Source organism: Vulpes lagopus, chromosome 5 (genome assembly GCF_018345385.1).
Source record: "Vulpes lagopus strain Blue_001 chromosome 5, ASM1834538v1, whole genome shotgun sequence".
Classification (NCBI taxonomy): domain Eukaryota; kingdom Metazoa; phylum Chordata; class Mammalia; order Carnivora; family Canidae; genus Vulpes; species Vulpes lagopus.
The window spans coordinates 127,627,396-127,645,286 of NC_054828.1; the positions used below are offsets into that span (position 1 = coordinate 127,627,396).

The following is a 17,891-nucleotide window of genomic DNA, read 5'->3' on the forward strand; positions in this document are numbered from 1 at the left end:
CAGACGTGCAGGCCTTTCCTAAAGCTGAGTGACAACCAAGGTCATCTGGGCTCATGCACCTTGGAAAGCAAACAGTTTAATTTGATTTAAGCACAGTAAAACAATTATTCATTCGTTCAGTTTTGTATTTACTGCCATTAGGATCTTGAACCTTTGGGTGATGTTACCTGTTTTCCTTATTTGGGAAGAATTCTTTTTCATTTTCCCTCAGCATTTCTGGTTCATTAATCCCATAATCCCTGAGCTCTCTGTTTTTTCCAGAACAGTTTCTACTCTGTAACTGTCTCTAAATGAATAAATATTTTAGATGTGATTTCTCTCTTTGAAATGAAGCAGTAATTCAACATTTATATTTCAACAAATAAGAAAATGTTCTGTTCTAGAACTCTTCAAATGCTGTTGCTTTAATTTTGTTATGAGTAATAATTACATCATGGCGCTTTTGGCTGCAAAGAGCAGAAATCCCAGCTCGTGATGGCATAGTGGTGTGAACAGTATAGAAAGTATAGAAAGATTTACCTCTCAAAGCAAGAAGTCATGAGGCAAGGCAGCTCATTTTGGTTAATTCAGCAACTTGGTCTTAATGAGGTCTTAAAGCTCTACTTTTTGTTCTACTTTATTTTGCCATCCTAGTGTATTGACTTTGTCCATAGGCTAGCTTTTATTTTATTTTATTTTATTTTATTTTATTTTATTTTATTTATTTTATTTTTTATTTCTTTTTTTTCTTAGCTTCTTTTTTAAGCTAACGGTGGCTGCCGTACTTACAGGCATGGCAATAGCAAGGGTCATACTTCAAGAAGAAGAAAAGTCTTTCCAGAAGCTCTGTGTCAAGTTTCATTGTCCAGACCTCAGCCTCATGCCTCCCCATAAACCAGTCAGTGGCAATGAGGACAGAATCATAGTTGATTTGAGTTAGAATCGTCAGGATCCCTGTGTGTCTACCTTTTGTAAGTGACTCTTGTATTGTCACAGGTAGGAATCATTAAAGGGATGGGGCCATTATTACATCTAGGTCAGTTCTGCCTGGAGCTGATTTGCATGTATATTTTTCTGTGTGAAGGCATTCAGTGAAACTCATACCGTGAGCATAGCTCTTATGATAATACCACTCACATACACATTGGCTCGTATGTCTGCTTTCCTCTGCTGATGTGTGTGTGAAAAGTCAGAGGCTTGCCCCATCACTTTGCCCTGCGATCGAATGCAGAAGAAAATAACAGAAGTTTAATGTGCTTTGCCATCACTTCGAAATGCATTTCGGTTGCAGATAATAGGGGAAAAAATCCGCCACCTGCAAATTCATTCTGGCTTAGGTTGTTCAGAGCCAGTGTAGCAGCTCATTGTGTCATTAAAGAAGCAGGATTCTTCTCTTGTTCTTTTGTGCTATCTTAGCCTGTTTGCCACCTCACGGATGCAAGATGGTTGCTACAACAACCATTACATCTGTTTTCTGGGCAGAAAGAATTCAAAAGTGAAAAGCCACACCAGCTGTCTATCCCCTTTTTTGTTTTCAGGAAAACTATCTAGCACTATACATTAGAAATACATTGTGAGCCACAGATGTAATTCTGAATTTTCCAATACTTGCAGTTTAAAGAGGAAAAAAAAGAATATATTTTATTCAATATGCCCAAAATATTATCATTTCAAGATATAGTCAGTGTAAAAATTATTAATGATATATCTTAAATTCTTTGTGAAGTCTTCAAAAAGCAGAGTGTGTTTTACAGCTATGGCACATCTCAATTTAGACTAGTCACATTTCAAGTGCTCCCTAATGACATGTGGCTAGTTGGTGGTACCCTGGGAAATGTTGGCAACTAAAGGGGCTTTCTGGGGAAGCATGATGCATACACATACATATGTAACTTTATCATAAATTTTACTAATATAGTGGATATATAGTACATAATTTAAAAATAATAATAAAATAGACAATACTCTTCATTGTAAATTCCACAGAGCCAGTTGATTCTCACAGAAAGCTTTCTTTGATTTTTGCCAAACTCTTACAGCTCACCTGGGGTTGTACTTCAACCATGATTTGACAAAATCTCAGATTACAAATAAATGTGTGGTAACCATTCAGTTCAGTAAAGAAGTTGCTTATATCATTGACAAACAAATGGAATTCTATTATGAATGTTGGTTTGTTGGTTGATATTTCTGTTTATGTTAATGAGTAAGATGAAAATCAGACAAGGAAGACGTATGTTGGAACTTCACCCATCTGTTTATGTGTGAGCAGCTTCTTTGCTGCCTCAGTAAGAGGTTTTACAGAATGGAAGACTATTTCCTCTTTCTTTCTTGTTCACAGTACAGTGGCTCTAGATAGTCATGACACCTTTTTAAAAGTTTAACGTGCATTACTAGCATTTTCTTCTTTATTCCCCCACCCCCATCGTTTTGTTCATCATTTTAATTCTCATTCAGGTCAGTAAACTGCCCCATAAATATTTTAGGCCTTGAGGATCATTACAGTTGCTGTTGCAACCATTCAGCTCTGCTGTTGTAAGGCAAAAGCAGCCACAGACACACATAAACAAATGAGCTTGGATGTGGCCAAATAAAATGATACTTACAAAACCAGGCAGGGAGTGAAGTTTGGTCTACAGCCTATAGTGTGTTGATCTTAGTTTAAATGATCAGGGAGGCTTATAGTGATTTCTGGTTTTTATAGTGTAAATGCTTCTACCACAGTAGCTTTGGAGTGATTGACTTGAAGTCCCTGAGTGGGGGTTGGGAAGAAATGCTCAGGAGCTCGCCATTATAGGGTATTTCCATCGTGCAGATGCAGGATATGTGAATAGCATCAAGAACACAGAAAACAGATGATAAGAAGGAACTGAGAAGTGGTGAGTTTTGAATATTTAATGCCTTTGTAATACTATTTATTTAGCTTTATGTTCACATTTAATTTTTAATAATGGCTATGTTTAACAACCAGTTTACAAAAATTCTTAAACCAACAGCTTTCATGAGCTGGTATGACCCAGACCTAGAACACTCTTGCCAGCGGAGACCATATTGGACAGCACAGATCTAAATCTTTTCCGGGAACCTCCGCAGACTTCCGCATCCATTTCCCAGGCAAGATCCGTGTGTCATGCCACCTCTAGTTGCAAGAGCACCTGGGCATTGAGTATTTATTAGACTTTTCGCCTCTGTGATAGAGGAAAGCAGGGGACAATGGAGACAGAAATACACATGGAATGAGTCAGCCTAGAGTGTCTACTACAGTTTATCTAGAACTTTTTCCATAATGTATCAGTATATGTTTATATAAACACAAATGTGTGTAGATAGATAGATACATCTGTGTAAGGGTTTTTAGTACCTAAGGTGGGATGATTCTTTAGTTCACTTTTTCTGCTTAATTGATTTTGTATGTACTTATAGATATCTCCTTATTCACTATTACTGAATTCTATAGTGGGGCTTTCTATTTATTATTTCCATTTATTTTACTTAATATCATATTGGAGACATTTAGTTGGTTTTCTGTTTATCATTAAAATACAGTGCTTTAGTGAGTATGTATAGATCCTTGTAAATATATGTAAGTATTTTTGTTTTTTTAGGAGAGTCCAGAAAGCGAAATTGGCAGTCTGTACAAATCCTGATGTATACTGCAAAAATCACTCACCAAAATAAGGGCTGGTTAAAATTTCATCCCCACCAACTGCATTTGAGAATGCCTGTTTTCCCTACCCAAATTGGATATTGCCTATTTTTAAACTTTTGATACTGGACAAATATTATCATTTTATTTATTTATGTATTTATGTATTTATGTATGTATATATGTATGTATAGCACTTGGTGAGGCAGAGGGAGAGAGAAAATCCCAAGCAGATTCCATCTCCAGCATGGAGCCCAACACAGGGTTCAGTCTCATGACCCTGAGATCATGACCTGAGCTGAAACCATGAGTCAGATGCTTAACCGATGAAGCCACCCAGGAGCCTCTAATGTGCTCTTCTGGATTATAATTATTAAGATTTCCTGATTGTTCCTTGTCTTGAATCTCATTTCATTTTCTTAAGTTTATGTTTTTTTAGTAATCTCTACACCCAAGGTGGGCCTCAAACCCATGACCCCCTCTTGACCATGAGGAGGTCAAGAGTCCTCCTCTTCTCCAGCTGAGCCATTTATTTTTCTAAATGGACTGACTTTATAATTTTTTTAACTCTATTATTTACTCATTCACATTCTCACCCATTTTCATTTGATTTCTTAATCCTTTTTTTGTTGATTTGTGGGATTTTTAAATTAAAGATAGTAACCTACTATACATAGTAAACAATTTCTGTTGCTTATTTAATGTTCTGTTATCTCTCCTATAGAAATTACCAGTGTTTATATAGTAAATATTTGTCAGACATCATCTTCATGGCATTTTTTATTTTTGTCATGCTTAGGAAGATTTTTCCATGCCAAGATTTTGAGGATATTCCTTTGTATTTTATTTTGGTACTTTTTATTGTCCTATTTTTAACATTAAGATCTGTTCATAATCTGGATTTTTGTATGTGTATGTGTAGTGCAAACCAGGAAACTATTTTTATTTCTGAAACGAGAGCTAAGTTTTTGATCTCATTTACCTCATTCATCCTTCTCCCACTAATTTCATATGCCAGCTTTAAAATAAACAAAAACTTCCAGTTGGATGAGTCTTTTTTTTTTTAACTTTCTTCTCTCTGTTTGGTTAATCTTTTGATCTGTTTATGAAACAATACTACATTATAAATCACTCTGATGTGTTCTTTTATCTGCTGGGGTTGGGCAAGTCCTCCTCATCAAATGTTTGTTTAGTTTTCCAGAAGACCTTGAAAGTCAGCTGGTCAAGTTACACCAAAAAGTATTGTTAGGATTTTGATAGGGGTTCCAATATTAAATTTAGGGATTAAATTGAGAAGAGTGGATTTTATGTTATTTGAATTTTCAAAATAAGTCTAAAATAAAGTTCATCTATACTAACACATACACTGCTTCTTTCCCACTTCAGAAACTGTCGTATGCTTTCCCTCACAAATTAGTAGTGTCTCAGGGCTGACAAAATATTGAGTATTTTGACAGATTTTTTTTAATATATATTCATTAAGAAAGGATCCTTTTCTCTTAGTTTGCTGAGAGTTCTAATTCTTACATGGTAATATTAAATTTTATTAAATGGCATTCTCTGTATTAATTATAACTTTTTCCCTTTGACTCATCACTGTGATGATAGATATTACTAGTCCTTTTATAGTGAATCATGCCTGCATTTCTCAAATAAGCCCTACCTGATTGAGGTATTTTATTTTAAATTACTATAAGTTGTAGCATGCTAAACTTTTACTAAGGAATTACTTCAGTTATCTTCTGCAGCATGACAAACGACCCAAAGTCAGTGGCTTAACAACAGTTTATTACTGTTTTTCTTGGTTTTGTATGTTGGCCAGACTTAGCTAGAGAATCTTTGCTCGAGGACTTAGGTGGGTGCTATTACATGTTGGCTGGAACTGTGATCATTTGAAAGCCTGACCTCTTGGCATCCAAGATGGTTCCCTTCTGGCAGTCAGTGTTGACTGTTGGTTGGGAGATCACCTGGGATTGTTGACCGGGAATGTTACCTCTCGATGCACATGTGATAGCTGGGCTCACAGTATGCTAAGGACAAGCATTTCAAGAATGAAATGGAGGAAGCTGCAAGACTTCTCATGACTGGGCCTTGACATTTCAAGAAGTCATTTTCATTGTATTCTGTTAGTAAACTAAATTATTAAGTCCAGCTCAGATTCAAGGGGAAGAGGATTATATTCCGTCTCTTGCTGTTCAGAGCTACACATGCACGGGTTATTGCTTGGGGCAGCAATCTTTGGAGACAGTCCTTTGGCCCCTAAAATTTACATCCATCTTGCATGTTCTCACTTCCTCTCAAGACCCCAAAGTGTCACCTCCTCACCTCCTTATGGCATCAAGTTTGACACCTCCCTCTGGTCATCTAAATCAGGTCTACTATGGATGAGGCTTCAGTGTCGTTCTTCAAATATAGCTCTTCTCCATGTGAGGACCAGTGCACTAAATGGGGCAAGTTTTGTACCCCTCCACCCAGTAATGAATATACAATGGTGAATAGTGGTAGGATAATTATGGTAGATCCTTCGTTAAAAAGGGAGAGGAATGCAAATTGCTTAACAGTCTCTGGTACATAGCAATTATGAAGTCCATCGGGACACCCGTTACCTGTTCCTTGAGTAGTGGCCCCATCTCATCCCTGTGAGTTGGTCTCTGTGGCTCTTTGTCCACACCCTGAGCTGTCCTTCCTTTGATATAAGAAATAGCCAGATTTTGCAGTTGAACAGCTTTCTTAGTCCTGTACATACCAGTGGATAATTGGGGACAGAAAGATCTCTTCATCTGAACTTTCTCCCTTCCCCTCCAGTCTTGTACAACTCTTAAAAACAGGTGTGGGCGTCCTATGTCTCTATAAATCTCCTGCATTAGACAGACAGAAGCCACTCCCATAGACCTCTCCTAATCTCCTTTTACTGTGGCCTGAAAGTGCTGTGGGAAAGTGCTGTGGGATAGCATCCTTCAGGTTCTTGAAAACGTTCTCGTCTAGCAGAGAGTCTAAGAGACATAACCTTAAGATTCTTGGAAGCTGTTGTTTTTTTCCTGAGAGGTTCTCTGAAGATGTGCCCTTACATCTTCCTGAGGTATCATTAAAGAGTCCTCTTGACTTCATCTTTACTGTGATTATTGTAAGAGTGTTTTGTGACTGGAAAGACTGTCCTGAGCCCTTTCTCTTTTTTTTCTAAATTTTGCTAAAAACCTGAATAGTTCTCCTTTTTAGCTCATTTCTCTATATCCATACCTTGTCGTATGCATCTGAAAGGAACCAGTGAGTACCATGTTACCCAAGTTCCGTAGCTTCCAGTGACAGTTTCCTTACTGCCCTTCAGATCCTCACTAGCAATCTTCTTAAGGCCTTTACATGTCCCACCTGCACTCAGTCCTAAAGCCAGGGCTATGTGTTCAGATTTTTTATCATGGTAGTGCCTCATTTTCACTTACCAATTTCGGTTCTGATCCTATCACTCCACTAAACTATGGTGGCCTAAAACAAATAGGTATGTTATTTTACTAATGATTTTGTGGGACAGAAATTCAGGAAAGGTTCGACTGGATAGATGATCTCTTTTTGATATGGCATCAGCTGCTTCACCCACGTATCTTACTATCTGGTGTCTGTCTCTCCTAGACGGTGTCTCATCCTCCTGAGCCTCTGCATGTGGTGGTTTCAGGATAGTCACACTTCTTTTCAGGGTCTCAGGAGAGTCACAACTTCCACAAAGCAAGAAGTAGAAATCACCAGGCTAATTATGGGCCATGCCTGGAACTAGCAAAGTGTTATTTCTGCCATAATCTGCTGGTCAGAGGAGCTGAAAGGCCAACCCAGACTCTAAGTGGATAGAAAAATAGACTCTTATTCATAACGGGGGTGGGAGGGGGGAGCAGGTCAGGTTGTCGAAGAGCATATGAAATGGGAGATGTTATGATCATCTTTAGGAAACACCATCAGCCACATGATTTTTAGAAATTATTTTGATTTGTCACTCCTGTGTGTGTGAGTATGTATGTGTGCTATTTTGTCAAATATGGTTATCAAGAGTATATATGTTTTGTAAAACATTTGAATTAGGAAGCTATCTCCCTCTGCCCCCTCCCAGGACTAATTCAAGTAGATGAAAATTACCTATTTGTTTAAAGTTTAAAAGATTTCTTTTTTAATTTTTAATTAATTTATTTGAGAGAGAGAGAATGTTGGCATGTAAGTCGGGAAGGGCAGGGAGAGGGAGAGAGAGAATCTTTAAGCATACTCCCCCCACTGAGTGGGAACCTGATGCAGGGCTCGATCCCAGGACCCTGAGATCATGACCTGAGCTGAAATCAGGAGTCTGATGCTCAACCGGCTGAGCCACCTAGGTGCCCCAAGTTTAAAAGATTTCTTTCATAAAACTGCCTGAATTGCCTATACCAGGAAACTTAAAATTTTAACAGTGTTTAGGAAGTCCTTCCCCAATTTGAGAACATTTGAATATTTATCCACATTTCCTATGTGTTCTGGTTATTCTGTTGTACAGTAATTCTTTAGTTTCTCTAGAATTATATTGACTATGTAGATAATAATCCCTCCCTGCTCATTTGTATCGCAGCCTTTTATTCTGTTATTTTCATATTGATACATTTCTGTTATTCTCAGAATTTCTGTTATTTTCATATTGATACATAAATTCTTTTCCATACTATGTGTTTAATTATTGTAGCTCTGTCCCAAGCACCTTGAGAATGTGGAAATAAATGTTCACTAAATGTTCATACCTATAAAATGTGAGTAAATGCCATCTGATCCACACTAAGGATGTATGATTTTAGACTGTTGAGAGCAAGTTTTTAAAATCCTATTAAGAATTTGTTTAATGTATAATTTAGCCAAAAATCTTTGGGCTAAATTGTGTTTTCTAAAAAGGAAGAGAAATAAATAGAAGAAATACCAATACTCACAGTTTTATACTTGTGAACATGACTTTCAAATATATAGTTTGATTCCTGGAGGTCTTTCAGAAGGAAAAAATTAATAAAAGCAGTAATTAGATGCATTTATCATTGAAGATGGTACAAAATTTACAAAAGTAGACTTAAGTAGATACTAGTTAAAAGTTGTTACAGTTTATTAAAGAAAGCTATTTGTGGAATAGATCTAGAAATATTTAAGTTTTGAACCATTTAAATTTTGAATCATATGGTTAATAAATTGCTTTGAAATGTGTTATTTAACAAAATGAATCTTTTATTTTCACTAATCTAGTTTGTTTTTGTTTTCCAGATACTGTTTTGTGTTTGCTTTGGGATACCTCACAGTGTGCCAAATTACTAGAGTCTATATCTTTGATTATGGACAATATTCTGCTGATTTTTCAGGGTAAGATGAACACTTTGACTCAGTAGCCTGTTTTATCTATTCTAACATGTTGGTGAGAAGACAACATACAGTTGCATTAAGTAGTTCAAATGAAAAGTGATTGACAAACATTTTGGTTGGAAATTCCTTTATGAATTTAGATATTTTCTTTTTAAAAAAAATTATTTAAGAGAGAGCATGTGCACATGCACCACGCAGGTGAGCGTTAAGTTGGGGGAGGGGCAGAGGGATAGAGAGAGAAAGAGAGAGAGAGAAAATCTACAGCAGAACCCTGAAATCATGACTTAAGCCGAAATCAAGAATTGGGTGCTTAACTGATGGAGCCAACCCAGGTGCCCCAAATTTAGACATTTTCTTATGAAGTGGTCTTTTATGGTTCTGTGTAAGTCACAAAAATAACCTGTCTTTTTAAGTTGACTTATATACAGTTTCCAATATGTAGCAATTAAATTTGTTGTATGGGATTCTGATACTGGAAGCATTTTCTAACATATGGGAATTTCTGCCATCAGTTTTAACTATTGAAAGCCAGCTCCCTGGAGTTTGTGTCTTTGACTCTGTTTCTTTCTTCTCCTGAGAGTCTTTTGTACATTTACCAGCTTCTGTATAAGATCTGATCACTTCTTCTTGCTACTTTTTTTTTTTTAAGATTTTATTTATTTATTCATGAGAGACAGAGACAGAGAGAGAGAGAGGCAGAGACACAGGCAGAGGGAGAAGCAGGCTCCATGCAGGGACCCTGATGTGGGACTCAATCCTGGGTCTCCAGGATCATGCCCTGGGCCGAAGGCAGATGCTCAACTGCTGAGCCACCCTGGCGCCCCTTCTTCTTGCTTCTTAACACCCCCTGAGACTTTTTTTTGGACCAGAGGTCCTTGGCGTAGCTTTGTCTTCTGAATATCCTAGAGAAGACACTTGAGCATGTATTTTACTTGTGTGCATTTCACTTTTATGGAATGTTCTACATTCTTATGTCTAGTATTCAACTGAGTCATGGAAATAACTTCTGCCTTTTTAAAGTTCTTTCAAAGGGAAGGTAGTCAGTCCCTCCATGGTACTCTGTGTCCTGTAACAAAACTGATTAAATGTCTGCTCCAAGATAAATGACTACATTTGCTACTTTTTTGTTCAAGTCCCTAAGAGCTAACGTGCTCACCATCTTTATAAAGGGACCTTGGCTAAGGATGAACAAAGTGGAAAAAATAAAGTATATCATGGCATGTATGGAAAAAAAAAGTTACTCAGCATTAGAAATGGACCAAAGTTGTATAAGCTTAGAGAAAAATTATTGCTATGGAACAAGAGAATTTTAGAAGATGAAATTTCTTTTCTTCTTAATGGGATCCAAGTAGATTTTACTTTTAAAAACTGATTTATTATTATTAAATATTGTATTTATTTATTTGAGAGAGAGAGAGTGCAAGCAGGGCAAGCAGCAGGCAAGGGAGAGGGAGAATCAGACTCTGCATTGAGCAGAGAACCCCATGTGGGACTTGATCTCAGGACCCCGGGATCATGACCTGAGCCAGAAGCAGATGCTTCACTGACTGTGCCACCCAGGAGCCCTTAAAAACTTATTTAAAAAATAGACTTAAATGAAAGGAGGCTGCATACAAAAGAACAAACACAACCCAGCCGAAATGAACTGATAAATATACTAAAAAAAACTCCTTAAATTAGTGATATATTGGGTAGAATAGAGAAATGTACCTGGAATTCAGAAAAGGAGACTAGATGCTGGCAATCTGGCTTATAAATAATAGATATTCTTGCAGAAAAAGAGCTAATGGACAGAATCAGTGAATATATTGGGCCATTAAAAATCTTTGGAATTTGAAGATGTAAGCCAGGTCACAGGTTGTCATTAGGGTATAATGAAAGTAGGAACAAGTTGTGAATGTTTACAAGAGTTAAGGCCACTTAGTTTAATCTTCCTGGGTGCAGTTACCCTACTGGTCTTGTTCACTGGGGGGGTATCCTTAGTGCTTAGCACATAGTGGTGTTAAATAGACACTGAATCAATAATACTACTACTTAGTAAAGAAGAAGGTAGAAAATACACCAAGAACAATGAGGGGAAATAACAATCACAGTGCAGAAAAACCTGAGCCATGCGGGTGAAGCTGTGCTATCTAAGAGATAAATTCATAGCTTTAGTGCTTGCATTATAATGAATTTAGAAATGAATTAAGCATTTAGTATGAAATTGAAACAAAAAGAATACTGTTGACTAATTCAGTCTATGCATGTTGATAACAGAAATGTTAACATTAGCAGCTGGAAGTTAACACTGTAAACCATGAATTTGCAAATTGCCTTTTTGAGTTCTCAGATACACTAGCCAAGTACCAGGTAGGGGCTAACCAGGTGAGGCTCTACCCTCCCACCACAACTGCTCTGTGTCTCTAGCTTATATTTTGGGATTCCATATAATATATCATTTAACAAATACTGTGCTGCTTATATTTTTAAATTGTCAGATTTCAAAAGTAATTAACATAGCTAAATTGAGCTCATGAATGTGGTTGGCATGAGTACAGATTTGCATAACACGGTGTTTCCTGGGTCCTCCAACCCCCCTCCCCCCTTTGGTTTGATCTTAGTAGTTAACTTTCTTATTTCTGGTACCTGATATTCTAAACTCTTGTTTACTACTAGTCTCTAGCTGGGGAGAGGCTAACTGCTATTAGAACAACAGCACAACTTCAGTGGCTCAGCATAATACATACTTATTTCTCAGTCCACTGAGGAGGGAGCCTTTGCTTCACACAGTCATTTAGGGAAGCTTCTTTCTTAGGGCTTCACCTCCTTCAGCATCTCAGGAATCCTCTTAGTGAACAGTGAACGGAGGCCCTGTTGATGAGCAAACGGAGAGTGCATGCCTCCTCACCACTGCTGCTTATTTCCTATTGGAAAGGACTCTGTACGTGGTCCACAAATTAGGGGGTAGTTTTGCAGTAAGAGCAACATGCATGTTTAAAAATAACTTTATATGACATGGCTTTAAGTATTTTGCTGAGACTTAAAATGTCATTTAAATATTTAAGTATAATTTAAAATGTTTATGTGGAAGAAAAACAACATAGCATGTTAAAGATGGACAACCTGATATAAAACTCCCAGTTTAATGTATAATTTTTATCCATTAGGAGGAAGCATTTGACCATAACCAGTAAACTGATAAAGATTAGGCAAAGACAAATTAGCTGAAGGAGGCCATCTGACCGAACTAAGTTGAAGGATTTTTTTTTTTTAATTGGACACAGGACAGAAAAGAAGCCATCTAGAGGCAGACTCTTCCCCTAATGAAATATTTAGGCGTTTAGAAGTCCTGAATGTATTTAACACGTGAGCATAAAAGATGCTAACTTGATCCTAATTAGGCTAAATATCCAAAATGCATGATGTCTGCAGATGGTAGAATTGAATACAGTGAACCATCCTTTATCCTTAGCGCTCCTGCGGCCCTGAAACTGGCAGCACAGAAAGCAAAGCCAGGTTCTTGCTGAAGAATCACATGGGGGCTCTTTTGTACAGGGCAATCTTACTTGCATGATATATGGGAAACTAATTATGTGTGTGTGTGTGCATGTGTAGTTAGGCATGAGTTCAAGATGTATTTAAAATGTCAATCAGATAAAAGGGACTTGCTTTTTAAAAAATTATTTATTTGAGAGAGGGTGCAAGTGATGAGGAGGGGCAGAGGGAAAAGCAGACTCCCCACTGAGCAGGGACCCCCCCAATGCAGGACTCGATCCTAGGACCCTGAGATCATGACCTGAGCTAAAGGCAGGCGCATAACAGACTGAGTCCCCCAGGTGCCCCTAAGGGACTCATATCTTAGTAGAAGTTTCTTTTCACAGAAAGGTTGAGAAGCTACTGACGTCTTGACTTTTATGCTAGCCTCAGAAAGTAGGTACAGGAAAAGTATAAAATAATTAATTAGCTGCCTTTTATATCAGCAATAACCAGTTAGCAAATATAGTAGTTAAAGGATCCTAGTTTCACAAGCAGTTAAAACTCTGATATGTCTAGGAATACATGTAAAAAGAAATGCACAGGACCTCTGTAGAAGACGATAAAACTTTACTGTAGGATATGAAAGGACACTAACTGGAGAAACATCTTGTTATTCAGATGGTAAGATTCAGTATTATAAAGATAATAATTCCTTTCAGGTTAATCTGTAGGTGTCATGCAGTTCTAGGTGGGGTGTTGAGGGACATTAGATAAACTGAAAAGTTTCTCTAGAAGTTTGAGCGCGTGCAAGTAGCAATTTCAGTACAAAACACTACTGTTTGTCAAGTAGCAGTCACTTAAATATTACGGGACTAACAGGAATCGTAAAGCCAGGGCAGAGAAACAGCCCCATGGGATCTGAGAAATAAAGGTACAGAATAGAAGTGGTGGGATTATACATCCAGTGGGGAAAGCTCTTCTTGATTATTCAGTAAATGGTATTGAGACGGAAGAATGAAAGGTAAATCCTTGCCTTCTTTGTAGATAAGTAACTTGTAGATGGAAGTGAGAACAGATTTTTTTTTGGCAGGAAGGTGATGAGTTCTGATGTCGATTTTTATGGTGCTAAAGGGATAGCTTAATGCATCCACCAAACGAGATGTACATGACATAATTTTCCATTCGGATTAAGGATGTGTTTTAGAGCTAACCACGTAGTATCAGATGCTCAGCAAACATTTTGTTACTGCTTACTCCTGTGTGTTCATTCAGCTAGGATTTATGGAACACATGCTATACATTTTGTTAGGTGCGAAGTACTTTTGTAGGTGACAGTCCTGTCCAGCATAAGGGACAGACCATTCGGTCTAAAAGCTATAGGTGTGATTGTTAGATGCACCTCTTTATTTATTTATTTTTTATTTTTTCAGACAGGGAGGGGAGTACAGAGGCAGAGGGAGAGAAAGAATCTTAAGCAGGTTCCACACACAGCAGGGAACTGGATGCAGGACTTAATCTCATGACCCTGAGGTCATGCATGACCTGAGCCAAAATCAAGAGTGGGACACTCAACGCAGTGAACTAGCTAGGCTCCATTGGGAAAGCCTTGTTCAAGCTGAGAGTCAGTTGTAGATGTCTCTCTGTGCTCCGTGCTGAGTTCTAGAAGATCCCCGCTCTCATCACCCTCCTGTCACACGGCGCCCACTGACTGTGTTGTAATTGGGGTAGATGTAAATTATTCAATTGCTCAACCTTAATGTTCCGTTGATCCTGTTTCATCCTGGGGGAGTGTCTCCCACACCTTGACCTATATTTGGTGGGAGGAATCCTTCTGTCCAGCTGCTACTAACCTAGGTCGAGTTACCAAGAGCGAGCAGGGCACTAGACGGCTTGATTTGTCCGGCCTCTGCCCTTCTGGATCCTTCTCCACTGTTCTGTCCGCTTGCAAGGCAGCGTGCTGTAACTATGTATTGGAAGTCTGCGGGTTCCTGAGGCTCTGAGCCCCCACGGGGTGTGCCCGGCCTGCCCCTCAGCCCCTCAGCCCCGTCCCTGCTGTCCTCCTCACTGTCTCTGGATTGTTCTCCCTGCTTGGGGCGCCCTTGCAGGCCAGCTGTCCGCACACACCCAGCGCCCCTTGGCCCACAGGCCCAGGGGATATAATGTGACTTGGACCCCAGGTTTTGCCCTCGTTTTAAAGCTCTTTCTCATCTCTGCACACATTCCTTCAGATGGCTCATCTGGCTCATAACACTTTTATATAGTTATTCACATACCTGTTTATCTCCCGTTTTAGTGAGAAAGCCTCTCTGGAGACCACACTTTACAGCTAATTATCGTGTCCCTTCAGTGCCTGATGCCTGGTAGCAGTTCCAGTATTTATTAAAGGAAGGTTTTGTTAGACATTTGCTGTGTCTCAGATACCGTTCCAGGTATTTTTCATGTTGCTACTTTATTTAATCTACACAATGGCATCATTATTTTGATATTTTATTTTTTAAAAAAATTTTTTATTGGAGTTCAGTTTGCCAACATATAGCATAATACCCAGTGCTCATCCTGTCAGATGCCCCCCTGAGTGCCTGTCACCCAGTCACCCCATCCCCCAGTCACCCCATCCCTCTGCCCTACTTTGATATTTTAGATAATAATTTTTTGGGGGGGACTTAACTAGCTCCCCAGTCTCCCATAAGCGATCGCCGGTGGGGGCAGGATGTAGGCAGTTTTCAGACTCAGGTGATCAGCTGCCAGTTCACCACCCACACCTCCACCCAGAGCTCCAGGAGGCACCTCTGTCCTTCTAGGTGGTTGCTCTGGTCAAAAACCTTGGCGGCGTTGGATCTCAAGCCCTGCATCAAACCCCTTGTCAGGTCGCCAGCAGATCCTGAATCTCTACCTTCAGATGCCAGCTGGGCACCACGTCAGACCCCATGTGCTGTCACCCTGGTCTGAGCCTCCATCCTCTCCTGCCCACTTATCCCACTGTGGCTTCTTAGTCTTTTTCAGCCCAGAGCCAGAAAACGTCCATTTAAAACCAGGTTACTACGTGCCAAGAGCCGTCCAGTCCATGTGTCACTCGAGACCCAGGCCTCACTCGCCCCTGCAGAACCCGCCTGGGTCTGACCGCTGCCCCGCCTGCCTCAGGCATCTGCCCTGTCCGCCCTCTGCACCTGCTCCAGGCCTGTCAGCGTCCTCCTGTCTCCCCACATACCAGTCACAGTTCTGCCTGAGGGCTGTTGAACTGCTTCTCTCCCTTCCTGAACCTTCTTACCTCCACAGGCTGCTCTCTACCTTGTTCTCGTTTGAAATGTCACCTTCAGGCGAGGCCGGTTATATATCACCATGTGCTGGCACTCCCTCTTCCCCTGCCCTGCTTTGTTCTTGGGCTCAGCCCTGGGCAGCATCTGGCATATGATGTATTTGCCTGTTTATTCCTTTATTATCTCTCTCCGTCCGGTACATTGTGAGGGCCATGGCAGTGAGAACTTCATCTTGTGCATGGTTGTGTCTCTAGCATCTGGTTTATTTTGCTTGTTGAACACCTGTTTCTGAATGAGAGAGTAAGGTGAATGAACGGACGGACGTGGCATGGAAATCCATGCCCTTTTCCATCACATCTCCCTTTGTGGTCTTTGGCATTCTGTGTGTGGGGCTCTCTGTTGTCAGGTGACTTGTACCCTGGTGGCAAACTGACCTTTGACCTGGCAGGTGTGTTGCTTTATCTCATTCGTATGCAGATGTCTTTAGAGATAGCGTCTCCTAGAGATGGACAGTTAAGAAAGTGACTATTCTTTTTAGCATTCATTTTCTAATAATGTTTAACTACCACTGAATTCTGTGTGATAGAACTAAATCCCATTCTCATTATTTGTAGAGACCAAAAAAAAAAAAAAAATGCATATAAAAGATTTTTAACTCCTGTATCTGTTTTTTTAAGTTTCAGGAAGTATAAACCTTTTAGTTCTTTACATCAGGTAAGGCTTTTTAAAAAATATTACCTGCAACTCTTTCATCAGTTGCGGTGTTTATTTTGAACAGATTCCATATTTTCCCACATTCCTCGCAGAGTGCCAGCAGGAGTAAATATGCGTCCTTACACTTGAATACAGAGATGTCTTCATGTAGAAGGTATGGTGGCTCTGTCCACAGCCCTGAGCTCACTCGCTGGAGGCCACCCACCCCCTCTCCCTCCTCCATCCCTCAGATTCCACCCTGGGGGAAAAGCCAGAGTCTTTCTGATTTGCATCAAGATCAAGATCACTTGATCTCAGACTTTCAGGACCCAGGAAGTGATTAGCTATTGGAGGCTCCGCTAGATGCAAAGTCAGCAGGTAATTAAAATATAGTTAAAAGCTACAAGTGAAATACTGTATGAGTCACCGAAACAAGTATTTATGAACAAAGTGCGCTGCTAAGAAGATGCACTGCTGGTAATCTGTTTGAGAACATTGGAGTTGTTTGCATTTAAAAGAAGATGCAGTGCCAGTAATGTGTTTGCATTTAGACATGTTTTCTCTGCATCCTGGTTCAGCTGTAGTGAGGTGAGGGTGGTTCTCCTTCCCCATCACTGTGTTTTGTTTCCTGGTCTCACACACACACACACACACACACACACACACACACACACACACACACGCCTGTGTTGGACTCATCTCTCCGTTTTCCCCTCTGGTTTACTTTTCTGAGCTCCCATTAATCTGTCCATGCCTTACTGAACCTCTTACTTCAGTACTATCTTACTTTCATCTGTAACTTACTCCTTCAGGGTCTCTCTGTAGTAATTCTGCCTTCTAGCGTTTTACTCTCACATTTGCCACTCCCTGAACCCACCCCATGACAGGTTGGACCAGAGGCAGTGGAACTACCACCTATTTAAAACCCAAGGGAATATTCAGGGCTAATGACCACTGGTAAAGAAAACAAAAAGATGTTGAGATGTTTTGCAAACCAGTTGGTTCTTTGAGCCATGTATATGCCAAGTATCAAAGGTGCAGAGATAACTAAGGCAGAGTTCTGGTGTTCAGTGGCCCATGACTTTTGTGGTGACAGGAAAGTAAACAAAAAATTAAAAAACAGTATGATGAATGCTTTCAAGCACAGATGAGAACGGGCAGGTGGGAGGGAGCCTGATTAACCTGTAGAAGGAGTAGGGGATCTTGATTGGACACTTAGAAGAGTCTGTTTATTTGGCATTTTGAAAATATTTATTTAGCACATATCTTGAGCCAGGCCCTGGGAATTCAGAGGTGAAAAAGACTGTTGGTTCCTTACCTCATGGGCTTTCTAGAAAGGAAAGACAGATTTAACAACAACCGCTGTAATTTGATTAATGAAGCACCCATGAACCTGAAAATATTTTGAAGGAGGCAAACAAAGGTTAAATGAAGGGCAGGTGTGGGCGTTGTGGCAGAGGGGCCACTAGAGGTGGCGCTGTCCTGTGGGCCCCTAGGACAAAGTAGCTTCT

At 39.7% G+C, this 17,891-nt stretch overlaps 1 protein-coding gene across 1 annotated transcript in view; it reads left to right on the forward strand.

Annotated features, from left to right (window-relative positions):
• Nucleotides 1–17,891, forward strand: part of MBOAT2 (membrane bound O-acyltransferase domain containing 2) — a 125,856-nt gene that overhangs the window by 76,106 nt on the left and 31,859 nt on the right. Inside the window, exon 4 of the mRNA XM_041756859.1 lies at nt 8,876–8,971. Within this exon, the coding sequence (XP_041612793.1) occupies nt 8,876–8,971 (96 nt within the window). The remainder of the gene's footprint in view (nt 1–8,875; nt 8,972–17,891) is intronic.